Raw genomic sequence first — 20,183 nt, 5'->3', positions numbered from 1 at the left:
CATATGCGTGTCAAACGTGTTTACTGCTTTCATACTTGTTTATTTACAGCTTTCATACTGTGAACTGCATATACTGTTGAGATGAGATATAAAACGAATATGTCTAGAAAATAAAGCCGCTAATAGATAAGCCAAGCACATGAGACTCGGGGAGGTCCACAAACCCTTGTCTTTGGTCCGATGCACGATAGTCTTACCGGAGGCGAGTAAGGCTATCCAGTCGGTTAAAAGGCATTTCCTAGTTGAACTAGGTGGCGACTCCATTTTTCAAACCATTTCCAGATCGAGAAGTCAGCCATAAGCATTGGGCGAGTGGCCCTGAACCCCGCTCAGCTCACAACTACTTTTAACTTTTTTTCATTTGCTAATGGAGAGTGTGTTTCAAACGCGGGGGTGAGAGTAGGGGAGGGTTTGTTTGATCCGGTTTGGCATAGTAGTGGGTCTGTTTGATCCGTTTTCGCGAAATTGGACCTTTTTGATACTTCGTGCCAAGTTGAGGGGTTTTTTTGATCCTTTGTTATATATATATATATATATATATATATTAATTATTAATTAATAATTACATTACTAAATACAATACTTTACTTTTTAATAAGTTACAACTTTAAATTCTTATTATAAATTAAACTCTTATTTATACATTTTCTTTGAACATAAATTAATATATAATCACAAACTTTTTTTTTAATATATAATTTGGAGAGGGGGAGCGCTTGTGGGAGTAATCGAACCCACGACCTAACAATTTTTCTGCTTAGCGCTTATAGCATTTGAGTTAAAACTCATTGGTATTTAGGTTCTGAAATTTTAGACGGTGTTTAATTATGATTATGACTGTAGATTGGTTAATTTTTGTTTAACTCTTTTAAGTCAATAGTTTTTTTTAAACAACCACCAATTTAACGATATACTCATAAAAATAAACTAATAAATTAAACGATGTCATACCACTTGTTGTCATTAAGAGGTGAATTAATGCTAAACTTTTTTTTTGAGGATGAATTAATGCTAAATTAATACATGATAATTTAAATAGTTTAATACACTCGTTATATAACTTAAGCTAATACTGTTTAGAAATAAATAAACCTTAAAGAGTTTTTCTTTTTTTACGAAAAATCTTAAGGATCATAATCTCTTTCGACTCATAATCTAAAAAACATCAAGAAATTGAATAATCATGAAAACCAAGAAGCTAAAATAATAAAGAAACTGACCTGTTTGCCAGACTTGACAACAACATAAGGCTCACTGGAATTTTAAAAACAAAATCTTTAACAGCAAGATTCACTCCTTTATGAACATGAATTCTCAGCAAACCCATCAAGGTTTCTAAAAAATTATTTTTTTTAATTTGGATGGAGATTTTATATGATCTAATAGTAAATATATTTAAACACTAAAATTACATAAATATATATATAGAAAGTATAAAGAAGAATTTGGAAGGCACATATATTTTAACTGAACATTTATATACTTTGTCTTCTCAAACAAAATAAAAATTATGTGGCTCTAGCAAAGAAATTAGCCATCAATATATGCGCTAACCTTAAAAAGCTTACCCTCATACAATGATCTCCTTTTTGTATGGATAAACAAAAATTTAAAAACAAACAAAAGCAAGGAAAAAACGAAACTGCAATCTGCATGTCTAAACCCATGTATGGCCAACTGAGTCTCTTTTGTCTTTTAACCAAATATTCATCATCTCCGAAGGCAATTCTTCTATCCAAACACGATTTTCAGATGAATCTGTAATAGCTGCGACCATCAGCAACTTTATCTGTAGTTCTTTATATAATGGCCCTTATTTGTGCTAATTACTGATTTATAATACTCATAGTTAGTTAGAAGTAGACTTACATTCAACTTTATTTTTTAATGTTTCAAGTTTAACTAAATACTAAACATTTTCTATACTATATAACTTAAATTAATTTTTTGTTAGTTTTTTCTTTTAAATCATCAATTACACCCTTAATGAAACCTATTACCGTAGTTTTACCTGTCCCCTCTCCTTTCGTTGTTATAGGACAGTTATAGATAGATAAATAGATATGTTAGATAATAATTAAATTTAAATGTGAAAATTATTTTAGATTCAATCGGAGTTGAAGAAGGGGAAGGAGAAGAACTCCTGGACAAGGAGGATTTACTAATCCATATAACTTTATGAAGTCAAACAAAAAAGTTCAAAACCCATTTTTAAATACTATTTTTATTTTGGCAAAATTACTGAAAACTCCCCCACCTTTGAACTTTTTTTCAATTCTACCACCACCTAGGAGAATTCTCAATTTCACCCTATTTAGGATTTTCAGTTTTCATATGTACCCCAAAATAAAAAAATTGATAATTTAATTAATTTAATGATAAAATTATTAAAACCAACTAAATAGAGAGATTGTATCATTATTTTTTCCATTTGAAAAAAACAAATAAATTAGTATATGAAGGATTAATTTAAATTTATTTCTAAATAAAAAGATGTCATTTTAGTCAATTGGGATACAGACGAAAACTGAAAACCCTAAATAGGGTGTAATTGAAAATTCTCCTACGTGGTGGTGCAATTGAAAACAAAGTCAAAGGTGGGATTTTTTTAAGTATTTTTGCCTTTTATTTTATAGCAAGGAAAATGTGTAATAATTCAGCTTATAAGTCATTCATACAATTTGAATCTGAAGTTGTAAAGCATGATTTGGTAGTTGCAGCACAATTAATTTGTAGATACGCATAATAAACAAGTGGCAATAGCAAATTTGTGATGATAAACAATCATGGAATATTGATGTTCATATGATCATATTCATGCTAAAAATGGCTGCCACTGCATATTTAGCCCCATTAATTCCTTGAGTAAGACCATGCACTAGCGCTAAAAATGGAGAGAAACATGCTTCTTTGGGTGGTGATGCTCATGTTGCTTAATAATGCAGACTGTGGAAAGCCAGTGTTGCATAAAGTTGGTGGAGGAAAGTATACGTGGAGGCCTAATACCAATTTCACTGAATGGGCAACGCATCAACAATTCTATGTTGGAGACTGGCTTTGTAAGTACTACAACAAAATTACTTGATTTTAAAATCTGGTCTAATTCTTTTATTTTCTTCTTCTTAAGATTTCGGATTCAATAAGAGCGTGTATAATGTTCTGGAGGTGAACAAGACAAGCTACGACAAGTGCGTGGACAAAGATTTCATAACCAATATAACGAGAGGGGGGCGAGATGTGTTTAATCTGACAAACGCCAAGCCATACTATTTTCTTAGCGGCCGTGGCTACTGTGCTAAGGGCATGAAACTTGCAGTCAATGTTCAGTTTGCTCCACCTGATCCAGTACCGCTTCCTTCACTCCGAAATGGGGCTTCAAACACTCATCCCATTTTCCTTCTATACGGGGCAACCCTTCTCTACCTGTACTCTCTATATCATAGTTGGTAATGGTTTTCAGTTTGTAACTTTGACAGCTGATATGCCAAACTTCTCTCTACTTGCATTAATATTTATCTAATTTACCTAATTTACTTATGATTCAAAGCACATGGATACACAAAATATCATTATATCATAATCAACTTCAATTACAGTCAGTTTTAGAATATACTTATATTTAATTTACTAAAAATTCATTTAGCAATTCCACCTTGAATTTTATAAAATTAAATATGTTCATATAAATATAAACTGCCAAATAAATATATCAGAGAGTAACATTATAGGCCATTTAACTCCATACTTTTTACTTAATACCAAAAGAAAGTTGATAATTTGGCCAAAGAAACTGATAATTCTTGAGAAAATTTGGGTACCATGTGAGAATTAGCTTATAAACAGTTCTACTTTTATTCTCTACACTGTTGTTCTACTTGATGGAAGTACACATAGAAATACTAAAATGAGTGATGCAGAAAACATAGATTGAAGCAAAAACTAAAAACGCACACAAAAGATCAGAGTTATCAAGTTAGACCTTACTTACAGAGCACTACATCCTTAAAACTTGTAAAAACTACTTCCCAACAGCACTGTATCATAAAACCTATAGAACCTACTTCTTAGTTCCAAACTGCACTGCATCATAAACTTGTAAAAACTACTACCCATAGTCAAAATAAAAGCCAAGTGCATCCCCTGCACTTCAAAAGGACATCACCCAGAGTTCGCTTTTTACAAAATCGGTTCCAAGCTCAGCAGAAGAACATGGAACTAGAAACTTTGTCAGACAATTTAGGCATCTGTGGGACAGGAACAGCTCCAGCAGATGTTACCCCACCATGGCTTGACGATGTCTCTGATGTGTCCTCAAACTTCATAAACTGTCCCATCTGAGTGGCAGCTAGATGAGCATAGCATACTGGTGCAACTGCAAAAAATTCTCATCACTCCCACAGGATTCTAACACTTCATAAATAAATTCAATTTAAAGAGATTCCAAACATTCCCGTCATCCATAGTAGTAAACTCTCTCTCTATATTTATATATAATAGGTGGCAGAGGGCCAAGGCAATAGCAAGTGTTTAAGCTAATGGCAACTGTACTTGTTTAATAATTGTGCAGCAGCTTAAAAAATTGTCTTACCTACAGAAATGGCAGTTGTGCTCCTCTGATACCTATAAACATGAGCAACAACACCACTCAATTGATTGTCAATGACTCAAAAGTATTTGCATAATTATTTCATAAAAATCTACTCACACGTATGACAAAGAGTGGACAAGTTCTTGAAGATCATCAGGCGAAAAACCAATTTCATCTAATAGAACATGATAATGAGTTGGCCTTGTAGTTCCCTGAGCAAATAGGTAAAAATATGAAATTAAAAATATGGAGCAAATAACATAAAAGATTCAAATGACTACTATGCAGCATTGTTATTATTTTTAGTGAGATGGACAACATAGCACAAAGCCTAGTTAATTCAGTGAAATACAGCAGGCAAAACAATTTTAAGCATCACCATTTCACGTGCAAGTCATTCAAAGTCATTGAAGTCGATAAATGGCATTCAGTAAAATATAACATGCAAAAAAGAAAATTATGCATCACCATTTCACATGCACATCATAACTAAGTCATTCAAGTCAATAAATGGCATTCTACTACCAGAATTATATGGTGAAAGGAAAATAAACTAAAAAGCTTCTGCTTATTGTGTCAAATTGTTATTATTACCAAACAAAAAAAAACCTTCAATAAGCTACCAAATCAACAGAATATTTCAAACTGAAGGACAGCTAGCCTGCTTACCTACCACATGACAGCATATGAAGAAAGGTAAAAGCTAAAAGGTTATTACTTTTATATCCATAGCATATTGTAACATAATTTCAAACAGAAGTCATGTCATCTTCTGATCTGATTGAATTTGATGAACATTTAATGATGATATTTACTAGGTCTTCTTTGTAACCATAACAGTTAACGAAAATAACAGCCATCAGATTCAAACATTGCAAGACATTAGATTGACACTCACAATCATTCCAGCATGAGCGCACAAATAGAAATCATTGTTGCGAGGATGACAAACTTTATTGTCAATTATAGTTCCTACAAAAACAAATATATCAAAATTTATCCAACAGATATACAAATACGAGTATGAATGAAATTATTATTAAGTTTACCAGGAGGGACATTTTCAGGAGCTCCAGGCTGGAAGAATTTTGTGTGATGATTTTTCTGTGCAATAATCACGGCAAACTTGGGGTTCCATTTTTCATCCAGGTGCTTACAAGCCTGTAAAAATTGGCATGAAGTTGTGACAACCAATTTATTTAATAAATAAAAAGAAGCTTCAAAGCCATGTTAATTAAAGGAATCGAGTCTAACCTCAATAATCTGATCTAGTTCAATATTCAAAACCTGATTGAACTGCGATTCACTAACACCATCCCTGAAATATGAAGTAAAAAGAAATGAGGATTAACAGGAACTACCTTTTGGTCTGATATTTCATACGAAGAAATAAAATTTTGCTCTGTTATTAGAACTAATATAGTATAGTCTAAACATGTTAGAAAGTGTGGGTTTGTCTCTGTATGTGTGATCCTAGCTATGAGGAGTGGGTGGGGGAAGGTCATCACAAAGTACGCCAGTAGAAACGTGCTTTATGAAGCCAACAGCTCCTAATAAGCAAGAAAAATATACAGATAAAACAAAGCATGGAAACACCAGTAACCCTATTTGACAAAGGTTCACATAAGTATAAAAAAACTAACCCTGCACTGAATCTGGCATTAAAATGAGAACAAGGCCACAATTTGGTCCAATGACAAAAAAGGAAGTAACAAACAGAAAATGAAGCTTACAAGCGGCATAAGCAACAGGATGTTTTCCGGTAGCAAGGGTTAAAAGCACAAAATTAGGCTCGGCACAAGTGTATTCACAATAAAACAAGATGTTTTCAAATAGCAAAGGTACCAATTGTTCAACTTTATGACAACCTCTCTTATTAAATCTCTCAACCTTGCTTCTTAAAGATCTTAAGCAGACAAGAGCACTATTTATACTCATCCAATGCTAAATTTAAATGGACAGGATACCTGAATATGATAATTTGTTCTGGTTTTCTTTTCCCTGAACTAGAATAAAAGTCCAACAAAAGCTCCCTACAGAGAAAGAAAAAGAACAGCGCCAATCATTCAACAAAAGTTCAAAAAGTCACTATTATCTCTTCAAAAAAACTTTTACTGCTATTTATCAGTAACCTCATAATTCCTTCATCCTCCGTGTCAGACACTCGCTTGTATAGAGAATCTATCATTTCAACCTTTGGAGACTGAGTGCGCACACATGCCCTATACCGAGAAATCAATGGCCATTGCCTAGAACTGACTACCTGCAAATCCCAGCAATGATCCAACAATTAATACCTTAGATTCCAAAATATTTGCATAAAATCAGAATGTGTTTTTCAGCGAGTTCAAGTGGAATACCGCAGCAATTGAAGGGACATCAGAGTGTCCAGGAGAGCCATGTGATACATCCATACCAATGATGATGGTAGGAACCTTGGAAACAAGCGGTATAGAGGGAGAGTGTTCTACCGATAACATGGAATTTAATCCGCCAAGCTGCAATGGTTCAAGATAAAGGTACCAAAATTAATAGGCACACCACATAACAAATAATTGCCACAAATACATATAATAACATATAACAAACTATAGAATTTATCACCTTTGCATTTATCTTCAGTAGAACATTCGTTAGATACTGGTCATTGACCCTTTGAGGAGCAATGCACTGAGTGACAATTCCAAAATCAGAAAGATTCTTCTTCTTCCATGGACCTTGGAGAAAATTGAACATATTTTCACTAACCAGAAGAAGCCAGTAATAATCATTATTTACAAATTTTCAAAAATTAAACCACTAACCATATACATCGGAATTTTTCCTCTCAGAAAGTAAACACAAAAGAAACTTTGGAGATCCAGGAAGTTTAGATTGTATCTGTTCAAACATTTTCTCAACCCTAACAGTTGGTGGGGCACGTCTAAACTGTTGATTCTCCTCAAATACATCAAAAGGAGGCTCAACAGACTACAAAAAACATAGAATTAAAGACCAAGTCAGCTGAGTTGCTATATTAAGCATGCTACTAACATACCCAATTAGACAGCTTACAATGCCTTTCATCTCTGCACATTTTGTCAGATCTCGTACGAGATTACGCACATCACAACGTGCTGAGAAGTTCACAACAGCCCATCGCTCAATCTTACATGGATCCACGAGTTTCTTCAACACAATCACATGATATTGTCAGTTAAAAAAAGTGAAAAAACAAAAAGAACATTACTAAAATGCAAGAGAAATAAACAAATACCTTGTTATTGAAGTTCCAACGACCATTCCTTGGAAAAAGATCATCTCCATTGCCTACTTTTAGCTGTAGAAAGAAACAAAAACAAGTAAGCTAACTTTGATAATCAAAGGCGGACATTTACATTTCAAGTGTATCACGCAAACATATAAACTAGCGAAACACAAAAAACCAAGGTAAGACATACCTTTGGTGTTGACAACACACGGCCATCAACTTGAGCAAAACTACTATTGATTGAAATACCACATGACCGTAGCATAGGTTCAGCATCATAGTTGCTGGTTTTCAAAGCCTGCACGAAAAAGGATTTACAAAAATAAACTAACTAAAAAACGATTTACAAAAATGAAGTAACTAAATACTAGATCATTCAATCAAGATAATGCATAATAAGACACCTACATTTGATAAAGTACTCATCCTTTCTTGTGGCTTTTGCCTTGACTTCTCCACCAACGAAGATCTTTGAAGCGTGTTGAGAGCTTTAGTGTAACGTTGCAAGGACACCAACGAACAAAGCTAAGGGATAACACAAAAACAAAAACATCAATTCACCATAAGAACAAGCCATAAAATGTGCAATAATATAACACAATAAAATATTTGATCCTCTCACCTCTATAGGAATAAAAGTAGGCCGCTTTGGCTTTCCAACATTGATGCATGGCAGATCAGCAGAATAGCGCAATTCTATATTACGGTGGTTTACAAAGTAATCATAAACAGTTATTTCAATCATGTCGCTGTCATCCCTTCCCTTCTGCTTTAATTGAAACCTATAACACAAAGAATGGTTAGTCGAAGTTCTAGCAACTTTTGAAATGGAGCATATATTGAGGGTAAGAGAAACCGTAAAAACAGAGAGCATACATCTGATCTTTGCAAGGCAACTCACTCAAACCAGTGATCTTGTATTCTTGATTAGAGGGACTCGCCTTGATCCTTAAATTTTTTAGGGTCCTTTTAGCCTGCCAACAGGCACCAGAATAAACTCTTGCAACTCAATACAAAGCAATAACACAGTGAAGAATATACACATTAGATAGGTTACCTTAGTCCAATCAAGTGAAAAGGGATCTCTCACACCCTGGTTGAGAATGAGAAAATCAACAACAGGACCTGGCTGGATTATCATGGTAGTTGATACATCTAAACACAGAGGAAATAAGAAAATTAATATCTCCAAAACTTGCACATCATAAAGCTGTAATGATAATTGCATACCAATATTCAGAGACAAGCCTCCCTGTGTGGTTCTAAAACTGGAATGAAAGCCTCTACAGCCCAGAACACCACCTCCTACGTCTGTAAAGTTCTTTGGATCGTTATGAAAATAATTCTGGCGCACAAGAAGACAGCCCCTGTGGTAGTCGGTTTAAATTAGAATCTTTTAAAGAGAGAGCCTCAAAAATCAAAATAAAAGTTTCAGTTAACAAGTCTCATTTACTGTTTAGCTGCATGCTGACGCAATATAATGTCCAGGACCCTTATGGCTTCCTGGGAGTTCTCAGATTCCTGTCCGCGGAGCGCATTTGCAATGGCCTGCATAGGAATTTTTGCAGCGTAACTAATATCCACTTTAAAGGTTTTTGAATGATATGGACGCCGCATTCTCTTCCGATCACTCTCATTAGGACTACCATGTCCATCAGGGCTTGAATTTCCATTATTTCTGGGAAAACAATGGAGAAAGAAACTTAATTAGGGAAATATATGATAACCAAAGCGAAACATGTCATGTAGAAAAAAAACATTATTCTTATTTTTAATTAATCTACTTCACATAATAGACCAAGAATAATAAATATTTTCCACCTGCTAGAAGCGACATCCTCAAGGACAATAGTGAACTCAAGTTTGTTGCGAGGAAGTGCACCAACAGTGAATAAACTTTTCTCTCCATCATATGCAAATTTCTTTCCCCCTAACTCGGTCTCATAAGTTTCATGCACTCGATCAAGGACCTTTCTTCCAACACCCTTAGCTTCAACAGGGCGTCCATCTTCATAAGAGAGAGAAACCTGTTCAAACAAATACAATATTAAGTATATTTCACACAAAAAGGTTACATAATACAAGACAAGAAAGTGGAGAACTGAGAGATAAAGGAAGGACATACACAATAATGGAAGAAATAATCATCAACTTTGTTAACATTAACTTTAAAGTGATTGGTTAACAAAGTTATTTTTTGGCCTTTGGATCCAAGACCGCGCCTAGCTACGGGAGTCCTGACAACCATTTTCTTTGGTGGTTCGGATTCTACTTGCAAGGGAACCACATTTGGTGGAAGAATAGGTGGAGGAGGTGGCAAGGCTTCCTCCTCCTGTGACCCATTTTTGTCGTGGGAACCATCTCCAGCTGGATCAAATGAATCCATCGCCTAAAAATAAATAAACAACAAGTTAGGCATTATTTGAAGGGCATCATAAAAAAGAACAAAACCCACTTGAGAGAGATGAAAAGCAAGTAAAACATAACAAATCTGACTAGTAAAAACCGCATGCAAAAACGGAAAACAAGTGTTCATAAGTTCAATATACCTACAAAATCACTGCTTCAAAAAACCAAGGCTGTGAGTGCACCCTGCAGCAAAAAAAAACCCATATAAATAAGCAAAGTTTAGCTAAATACAAAAAAATTGAAAAACTAAAAGTGAGAGAGTATTAAAAAATGGTTTTCACTGAAAAAAAGAATAATAATAAATAAAAGAACTCATTGAGCGACAAAAAGCGCACCAAAGAGGCGCAACAGAACATCAATAATATAGTGTAAACTCAAAGAAAAAGACATGCAACTCACTTTTTTGTATTACAAGGACAGAAAGATGAAAACTTTGAACAAAGACATGAACACATATTGTTTGAAAAATCAAAACATCAAAAAAATCAAAACTTGAAAATAAAACCCAGATAAAAAAACAAGTAAAATTTAAAAAAGCACAAGAAAACCTAAAAATTATTAAAGAAAAGGGCCACATTACAGCTGAAAAACCCTAGAAAATTCAAATACATTACAGCAGAGAGAAGAAGTGAAGCCCTAATTAATTGAAAGAAAACGAGGGAGAGAGAGACAAACCTCTTTAACTTTCACTATCGCTACCAGTAATACAATCGAACTGCTTCTCCTATGTATTTATATCTGAATGTAGCCCCACTACCTTTTCTATCTTCTGCTTCGCTCCTTTTAATTCCTTATCCTGTTCCTCCCTTCTCTGCCGTTGTTTTTGTTTGGTTTAACGCTGATGCTAATGTCGTACGTTTCTAGGGTATTATTTATGTCATGCTCCTCAAATTACACTTTTGGGCCTCCCTCATGACGGATCACTTTTTCTGTGGCAGCGACGTCGCTTTGCTTTACCAACTCAAACCCAAACTCTTCGTATCACTTTCCTAAATTGTTTTATCATATACACATTTAAACCTCTAACAATTACTACTATCTTTTTATTTAATATTATCATTTATTAACTTCTTTATTACTTATAATTACAAAATTATATCTAAATTAAAGTTTATAAATAAACAAAATCATTCATGTTCTTTAATTACTATTTCAAATCACAATCATTCACCATATTCCATACATAAATCATTTAGTATAATTTTCCATTTATGATAAAAATATCAATACTAAACTATATTCTAAAACTTAGAAACGACTTTATATTTTATAGAGAGAGATATGTACATCATTAGTGATGGATATCGAATCCTACAGTAAATATAATGGAGCCGAGTCACAGGAGATCCACCCTCATGTGATACCGGACTCCCCCTGAAGATCCTAAGATATGAAGGAGATACCGAATCCCTTGAGATTCGGTGATATGCCAATAAAGACCGAATCTCACATGATCCGCCCAAAGCGCGTTAGGTCCGGGATTCGGATAATCGACCAAGAATGGAAGTATTGTCCTATTCGGACACAAACACTATATATGGAAGGATAAACTCTACCTTAGGAAGATAAGACTATTTAGGAAGACGTTCCTAAATAGGACTCTTATCAGATTAAGGTAGATCTCGGCAAATCAGGAGAATCCCTACGATGTTGCCGAATCCCTACAAAGTAGGATTCACCTGCCTATTACGACTCTACAAGGTATATTCGACTACTATAAAAGGAGCACGAGGTATGCCTAGAATCACAATTACATTCATATACACAAAACGCTGCTCAAAGCTCTAAACTGACTTTAGCATCGGAGAGTTAATCGGACAACCACCGTCCGGTTAGCTTCTACCTTATTTTGCAGATCTTACTCACCGGTTCAGAAGGCAGACTCCATCAATTGGCGCCGTCTGTGGAAATAGCTTAACTAAACTTCAAAAAGAAGGAGCTTTTCTGAACTCAAAAACAAATTTTATTGAAGAAGATGACTTCTGAAAGAGTAAACCTGAAAAATCAAACGTCACAGAGAAAACGGAAAGCAACAGAACTCTCAACTCCTCTTCCAGTAACTTTTGACGGGGAAGATTTTGGGAGAATAGCTGAAGAGCATAACGAAGCCCTAGTGGTAGCCATGGTCATCGAACAGAACGTTGAGAGAATCCTGATCGATGAAGGAAGCGCAATAAACCTAATAACAAGAAAGGCTTACGAAAGCGTAGGAAGAGAACTAGCAGAATTAAAAAGAAACGCCACACCTGTGGTAGGATTTGGGGGCTCACCAATTAAGCCCAACGGAACAATCACACTTGATGTCAAGCTAGGAAGGACAAGGAAAAGCGAGGAATTACCTACGCGGTTTAGTGTCGTAGAAATCGATTTGCCGTACAACGCGATACTGGGGAGACCTTTCCTCCACGACTCAGCCGCTGTGACGAGTGTAAAAGCACTAACCATGAAGATACCAACAAAACAGGGAATTATCAAGATACAAGGAAACCGAGCCGAGGCAAAAAAGTGCTACTAACGATCAATAGAAGAATCAGGCGAAACAATGGCGATAGAAGAAATCCTTAATCACGACATCGAAGAAAAAGAAACAGCACCCGAAGGCGAAACAAAGAAACTACAACTCGACAAGGAGAAAAGAGTAAATCTCGGCGCAAACATGAACCCAAAAATCGAAAACGAAATCACGGCCATGCTGAAAAACAACGTCAAAACCTTCGCCGCCAACGCGTCAGAAATTGTCGGAATAGACCCCCAGGTCATTACTCATGATCTAAATGTAGCGGAAGCGGCGAACCCCGTAAAACAAAAGAAAAGGAAGTTCTCGGAAGAAAAACAAAAAATAATCGCTGAAGAAGTAGAAAAATTGGAGAAAGCGGGATTCATACGAGAAGTCCACTATCCCGAGTGGGTAGCTAACGTAGTTATCGTAAAGAAAGCTAACGGAGAAAATAGAATGTGTGTAGATTACACCGATCTGAACAAAGCGTGTCCTAAAGATAGCTACCCTCTCCCAGACATCGATCAACTCGTGGACTCTACTGCTGGACACGCGATGTATAGCCTAGCCGACGCAGCTCAAGGCTACCACCAAATCCAGATGAAGGAGCAAGACCAGGAAAAAACTTCATTCATCACGGAGGGAGGAACCTACTGCTACACGGCGATGCCCTTCGGTTTGAAAAACGCCGGAGCAACATACCAAAGGCTTATGAATTTCATGTTCAAAGACGAGATAGGAAAACGAGTCCAGGTGTATGTAGACGATCTAATCATCAAAAGCGAGAACGAGGAAACCCATGCAAAAGATCTGGAAGAAACATTCAACATACTGAATAAATTCGGAATGAAGCTGAACCCTGACAAATGCACGTTCGGCGTACAAGGCGGGAAATTCCTGGGATTTATGATATCTCAAAGAGGAATAGAGGCGAACCCCGAGAAGATCAAAGCAATTATGGACATGAAGGCACCAAGAAATATAAACGAAGTTCAAAAACTCAACGGGCGAATCACAGCACTCGGTAGATTCATGTCTTGCTCAGCAAAAAGATGCTTGCCTTTCTTCAAAGCCCTCAAGGGGACACAAAAATATGAATGGAATAAAGACTGCGAGAACGCTTTTGAAGAAATAAAGAAGTTCCTCGTCACCCCTCCATTGCTCAGCAGACCGCTGAAAGGGGAGACGCTGTATCTATACATCAGCACCACAGACGAGACTATCGGAACAGTGCTGGTGAGGGAAGAAGACAACGAAATGAAGCCAATCTACTACATTAGCCGAGTCCTGAAAGGCGCGGAGACAAGATACCCCGAGATCGAAAAAATGGCACTGGCTGTATTAACCACAGCTAAAAAGCTGAGATACTACTTCCAAAGTCACAACGTTGTGGTGAGAACGAATCAACCATTGCGAAAGGCGATCCAACGACCAGAAACATCCGGAAGATTAGTCCACTGGTCCATCCAACTCAGCGAACACGACATAAGATACGAACCTCGCCCGACTCTAAAAGCGCAAGCTTTGGCAGACTTTGTAGCAGAAATAACTCCAACCGAGACTGGTCAGTCCAAACCAGCCTTAGTATGGGAACTTCACGTAGATGGAGCGTCAAATGAAAAAGGAGCTGGAGCAGGAGCCATCCTCAGAGGACCCGAAAAAATCAAAATCGAATATGGAGTAAACATCCAATTCACCGCCAGCAACAATGTAGCTGAGTACGAAGCCCTAATCGCAGGCCTCGGCCTAGCATTAGAAATAAGAACAGAAATCCTAAGGATCTATAGCGACTCCCAGCTGGTGGTAAATCAGGTCAAGGGAGAGTATCAAGCCAAAGAAACAAGGATGATCGAATATCTGGGGCAAGTCATGACACAGCTCCAACAACTGGAAGCACAAGGAGGGCAATGGGAAATCATTCAAATTCCAAGAGAGGAAAACACCGAAGCCAACGCCATCGCCAAATCGGCATCAGAACTCGGAGATCTATTCACTAAAATGCAGTTAAAAGAAACTCTCGAATCGCCAAGCACCAGAAAAGCAGAAGTCATGGCAATCAAAGAGGCCGACTCCTGGATGACCCCATTGATCAAATATCTAGACCATGGCGAATTACCAACAGACAAAATCGAAGCCATCCGCACCATCAGAAAATATGCCAACTACTCATTTCACAACGGAGTTCTTTACCGAACCTCCTTAACTCATCCATGGTCTAGGTGCGTCTCGCCCCAGACAAGAGAATCCATCCTAAAAGAAATCCACGAAGGAATATGCGGAGCACACGAAGGAGCAATCACCATAGCAAGAAAAATAATACTCCAAGGATACTGCTGGCCGACCATCAAAGAAGATGCGAAAACATTAGTCAAGAAATGTGATAAATGCCAAAGACACGACAATGTCAGTCGTAGACCAGCAGTACCTCAAGGATCAATGGAGAGCCCTTGGCCGTTCGCCACATGGGGGATCGATATAGTTGGACCGTTTGAAACGGGAAAACATCAATTGAAATTCCTAATCGCCGCAATAGAGCACTTCACAAAATGGGTAGAGGTAGCGCCAGTCGCAACCATCACTGCAGCCAGAGTAGAGGAATTCTTCAAGAACGAAGTAATATGCCGATTTGGCATACCCCACACTGTAATAGCAGACAACGGCAAACAATTCAACTGCAAACGGTTCAAGGCATTCTGCAAAGGACTAATGATCAATTTGAAATTTACTTCGGTGGCGCACCCTCAAACAAACGGAATGACGGAAGTCACCAACCGAACCATAGCACAAGGAATAAAGAAGAGGCTTTCTCAGTATAAGGAAAACTGGGCAGAAGAACTATACAGCGTTCTGTGGGCATACAGAACAACTCCTAGAAAAGGAACTGGCGAGACACCCTTCAGACTCGCCTACGGTACCAAAGCGGTAATTCCGGTAGAAATTGGCATACCCAGTATCAGGGTGAACTATCTGGAAGAAGAAACCAACGAGGCTAGAACAAGGCTGTGTCTAGACCTACTAGAGGAAAGGAGGGATGAAGCGGTGGTCCGAGCCGCTACATACAAGAAGCAAGCTGCAAGATACCATAACAAGAGAATGAATTCGAGAGAATTTCAAAAAGGCGATCTGGTCTTACAAAACGCGGAAGTTGGCAGAGGAAACGCAGGAGTAAAGAAAATGCAAGCAAATTGGGAAGGCCCCTACATTGTAGAAGAAGCTACTGGCAAGGGCGCATATAAACTAAAGACAATAACCGGATCCATGATACCCAGATATTGGAATATAGAGCATCTGAGAAAGTATTATCAATAGATTAATTCATGGCATGTACTTATTTCCATTTTTGAAATAAAAGGGCGATTTGACGTTAAGAAGTAAATTTTAAAGGCTCACTCGAGACCTAATATATACAATTTAACAAGAATCGTTCGAATCTTAGTTAAAAACAATTTAGACTCGTCTGAGTCAAATAAATAAAAGGATTCATTCAGACCTACAAATAAATCACACCAACAGAAGTTTAGATTAACTTCTCAAAATAACAAACGAGTTTAGATTAACTCTACAACTAAAGAAAAGCAATGGTCAAAAGATCACTATATTCACAAAGCAAAATTACAAAGGATCCGCCTACGATCCAATACAAAAAGAAGAAAATACAAAAAAGCAGAAAATACAAAAAGAAGAAAATAAAAATTAAGCTTTTTTCAAAGCATCTTGTTTCTGCTTATCAAGCTTCGCCTTTACCTCCTTCGCCAAAGAAGCAGGATCCAACTGATTGACGCTAGAAAGATCGATGCCAGGATTCTGCTCCCGTAGCTTTGCCCCGATCGCCAACCGGTATTGAGTCATGACTTGGGAATAAAAGCTCCCAGAGTCACCCAAACGCCGGCGGAGACGCCCCTCTTCTTTCTTCAGATCATCCCTCTCCTTAGTGAGAGCATCTGAAGAAGACTTTAGAGACTCGACTTCATCGGACAAAGTTCGAACCCGAGCCTCTAAGGCGGAAATCTCCCGAGTCTTGGCAGATACGGAGGACCTCAGCTGTTGGATCAGACCAGTCGCCTCGCCAGCCTCCTCCTCCATCTTTTGTTTTTCGGAGAGCCAGGATTCAGAATCCTTCTGAAGCTTCTTCAATTGATCCACCGGATCCCTTCGGCGACGCTCCAAAACAGCGATGGACTGGACCACCTGCGAAATAAAGCAACAAATAAGAAAAATAAAGAAGCAAATCACAATATAAAATAAAAGAAGAAAAACATACCGAAAAACCGCCAAGACAGGCGAACTCAGCCAAACCATCGCCATGTTCGCGATCAATGGACTCTATGTCCTCTTTAATCATAATATTCTCCATGCAAGCATGAAGAATAGCGACGTTAGAGAGCCGAGGCGAATTTTGTGCGTCCGCCCAAGCCGCAAACCGAGGTGCCTATTCGACAGACACCCCAGAAGATTTCTTCTTCTTGGGACGCTTAGAAGAAGCCCCAACTTGATCCTCAGCAGGACGCTTCTTGCCGGTGGTAGGCAACTCCGTCAGAGAAGGAACTGAATCCTTCGAAGGGAGCAAAGGCGACTCAGAAGTCGAAGCAGGAACCTGATCGCCAGAAGCAGGAACAAGACCTACCGAATCAGGCGACGGATTCGGCACGGCGATCGTAGACGGATTAGGAACGCCGCTAGTGACCTCGCCCATATCTACAGTCATATCGACATGAAAATTATCAAGCAAATGTTCAAGAGAAGTCGACATCCTACAAAACAAAAACATAATAACAAAAGTTAGAAAAATACCTTCTAAGGGAAGACCCGCCAAAAGTATTTCACGTCGACTTAAATATCGTTCTAAAAGAACGCTGTACTTGGGCTTATCAAAGCGACAATCCGACAACAAAGACAAGGCGAAATCCCTCTCCCCATTAGTCAAATCAGGTACATCAGTAATCGAAACCTTACTAGAAGTAAAACTCCGCGAAAAAGAAGAAAAAGAGGAATGTTGAACCAAGAAAAACTTAGGGGTCCAACCCTTCAAAGAAGACGGATGACTAAAAAGAGACCGATTCGGTCGACCACCAGCAAAAATAAATTCCTCGCCCTTTCGTCGGGAGAAAACATAAAAATAATTAAAAAGAGCAAGCGAAGGCTCCTGCATCCAAACCCTACACGATTCCATAAAAGAACAAAGAAGGCGAATCGCGTTCGGATGAAGCTGACCTAAAGGAATACCTAAATTATGACAGACCTCTACGATCAAAGTTTCTAAGGGAAACCTAAGACCCGCCAAAAGCTGCTCATGGAAAATTACTATCTTGGAAGGCGAATCGGTGCTATGATTCGCCCGATACAATTTTCCAGGCCTCAGAATAACATATGACCCATGAAAACTAAATTCCTCGGCATAGCCAATTATCTGTTCTCTTGACAAGGAGCTCCGGGTATATTCTAGCTCGTCACGAGCACCCTTCGCCCCCTCGGTTACTTCTGACATTTTAAAAATTTAAAAAAGGGGGGAAACACGGAAAGATGGTGAAATTAAAATTCCAAAAGATCAAAAGAAAGAAAAAGACGAAGAACAAGAAGAACAGGAAAAACAGAATCAAAACTGCAAAGAATTACCAAGAAATCAAATTAGCGAAAAGGTAAAATACCTCGCAAGCAAATACGCAGGATCGAAAGAAAGATAAGGAGCAACTTGAAAACGAGGAATCTTGAAAGCAGAAGAAGGAAACCCACAGAAAGCTTGAAGAGATTTCTTTTTATGCGAATGACAGTTGCAGAAAGAGCAAAGATGGAAGAAGAAGAGAAATGAGCAATTATATAGCCTAAGCCAAAGAAACTGAAAAGACGAGATCCCATAATTACAAATAAGGACCAACTAATGGCACACGAAGACACTTGTCCTTCATCCAGTCACAACCCTCTACTGATAGACGACACGTGGCAACGCAGAATCTTACTAAAGAAGAAACATCACCCACAAACATATGAAACGACTCGCCCGGAATACAAAACGACTCGCCCGTATAAGTGGACTCAGCTCCAAAAGAGCTAAAAACCACTAAGGCATAAATACCAATTACTTCAGCTCACTTGCGGGGGGGCTAATGATGGATACCGAATCCTACAGTAAATATAATGGAGCCGAGTCACAGGAGATCCACCCTCAGGTGATACCAGACTCCCCCTGAAGATCCTAAGATATGAAGGAGATACCGAATCCCTTGAGATTTGGTAATATGTCAATAAAGACCGAATCCCACATGATCCGCCCAAAGCGCGTTAGGTCCGGGATTCGGGTAATCGACCAAGAATGGAAGTATTGTCATATTCGGACACAAACACTATATATGGAAGGATAAGCTCTACCTTAGAAAGATAAGACTATTTAGGAAGACGTTCCTAAATAGGACTCTTATCAGATTAAGGTAGATCTCGCAAATCAGGAGAATCCCTACGATGTTGCCGAATCCCTACAAAGTAGGATTCACCTGCCTATTACGACTCTACAATGTATATTCGACTACTATAAAAGGAGCACGAGATATGCCTAGAATCACAATTACATTCATATACACAAAACGCTGCTCAAAGCTCTAAACTGACTTTAGCATCGGAGAGTTAATCGGACAACCACCGTCCGGTTAGCTTCTACCTTGTTTTGCAGGTCTTACTCACCGGTTCAGAAGGCAGACTCCATCAATTAGTATTTGTTTTTGAATAATCATCTATTAAATATACATGTATATATTTTATTAAATTTGTTTAACTGTTTTCCAGTTTTTTTTTGTTTTTTAATTCTAAAATTGTCAAATCAAATTAAAAATTGAATATCCACATAAGATACTGATCGAAATAAATTATACTACCATTTCTTTAATGACCAGAGTATTTTTATATTCATTCTATTCCATGTCATTTATCACTTTTTACACTTTTAATGTTCTTAGAAAATTACTTTTATATTACTAACACTAATTTTTTTTATTTTTAATATTAGTGAGTTTGTTATATAAAAAATAGTGATGTATTTAATTATATGATATTTTCAAAACAAAAAATAAGCATATAAAAATTTACTATATATCACATTCATTGTATTTTTAGTATATATAAAAATGGAAATTTGACCAATAAAATGAAAAGGAAAAAGTAATTTAATTTTCCGATTTTACTACGGGAGCTGTGGAGACTCCAACATAAAGTTGGGCTAGGTGAAGGGTAATTGTAAAAAAGGTAAAGAGTAAAAATGGTAAGATAATAGAGTTTTGTGCTTTGGTAGGGACGAGTTTTTTTTTATTTTATTTTTGGAGAAAAGTTTGCAATCTTATATTTCTAGCAGGACATAACTTATCCTCTTAAAATTTGAATATGAAACGAACCCTTGATATTATAAAATTAATTTACTTATGCCCTCAAAATGTCATGTTGTCAATTAATTAGAG

The 20,183-nt window shown here is 37.3% G+C and overlaps 2 protein-coding genes across 3 annotated transcripts; one reads left to right on the top strand and one right to left on the bottom strand.

The window, feature by feature from the left end:
* The first annotated feature begins 2,810 nt into the window (after positions 1 to 2,810).
* LOC126665311 (early nodulin-like protein 20) lies at positions 2,811 to 3,562 on the top strand. Its single transcript, XM_050358070.2, has 2 exons — positions 2,811 to 3,059; positions 3,128 to 3,562. The coding sequence occupies exons 1-2, from the start codon at positions 2,891 to 2,893 to the stop codon at positions 3,448 to 3,450; spliced, it is 492 nt and encodes a 163-aa protein (XP_050214027.1). The 5' UTR covers positions 2,811 to 2,890; the 3' UTR covers positions 3,451 to 3,562.
* Positions 3,563 to 3,897: 335 nt separating this feature from the next.
* Positions 3,898 to 11,045, bottom strand: LOC126682824 (protein argonaute 4). Of its 2 annotated transcripts, none has more exons than XM_050378589.2 (24): positions 10,923 to 11,045; positions 10,388 to 10,430; positions 9,964 to 10,227; positions 9,660 to 9,865; positions 9,292 to 9,516; positions 9,069 to 9,205; positions 8,896 to 8,993; positions 8,715 to 8,812; positions 8,461 to 8,620; positions 8,247 to 8,363; positions 8,029 to 8,136; positions 7,845 to 7,907; positions 7,643 to 7,756; positions 7,393 to 7,558; positions 7,193 to 7,305; positions 6,949 to 7,086; positions 6,721 to 6,851; positions 6,556 to 6,621; positions 5,843 to 5,906; positions 5,638 to 5,749; positions 5,487 to 5,560; positions 4,706 to 4,800; positions 4,589 to 4,620; positions 3,898 to 4,372 (listed from the first exon to the last, which is right to left on the bottom strand). In XM_050378589.2, exons 3-24 carry the CDS (start codon positions 10,222 to 10,224, stop codon positions 4,197 to 4,199), a joined length of 2,754 nt encoding a protein of 917 aa, XP_050234546.1. In that variant the 5' UTR covers positions 10,225 to 10,227; positions 10,388 to 10,430; positions 10,923 to 11,045; the 3' UTR covers positions 3,898 to 4,196. The 2 variants fall into 2 exon arrangements, with proteins under 2 accessions (XP_050234546.1, XP_050234552.1); XM_050378595.2 differs by having other exon boundaries at positions 10,392 to 10,430.
* Positions 11,046 to 20,183: the final 9,138 nt, after the last annotated feature.

Source organism: Mercurialis annua, linkage group LG1-X, assembly GCF_937616625.2.
Source record: "Mercurialis annua linkage group LG1-X, ddMerAnnu1.2, whole genome shotgun sequence".
NCBI classification, from domain to species: Eukaryota; Viridiplantae; Streptophyta; class Magnoliopsida; order Malpighiales; family Euphorbiaceae; genus Mercurialis; species Mercurialis annua.
This window is presented reverse-complemented; position numbering and strand designations above follow the sequence as displayed.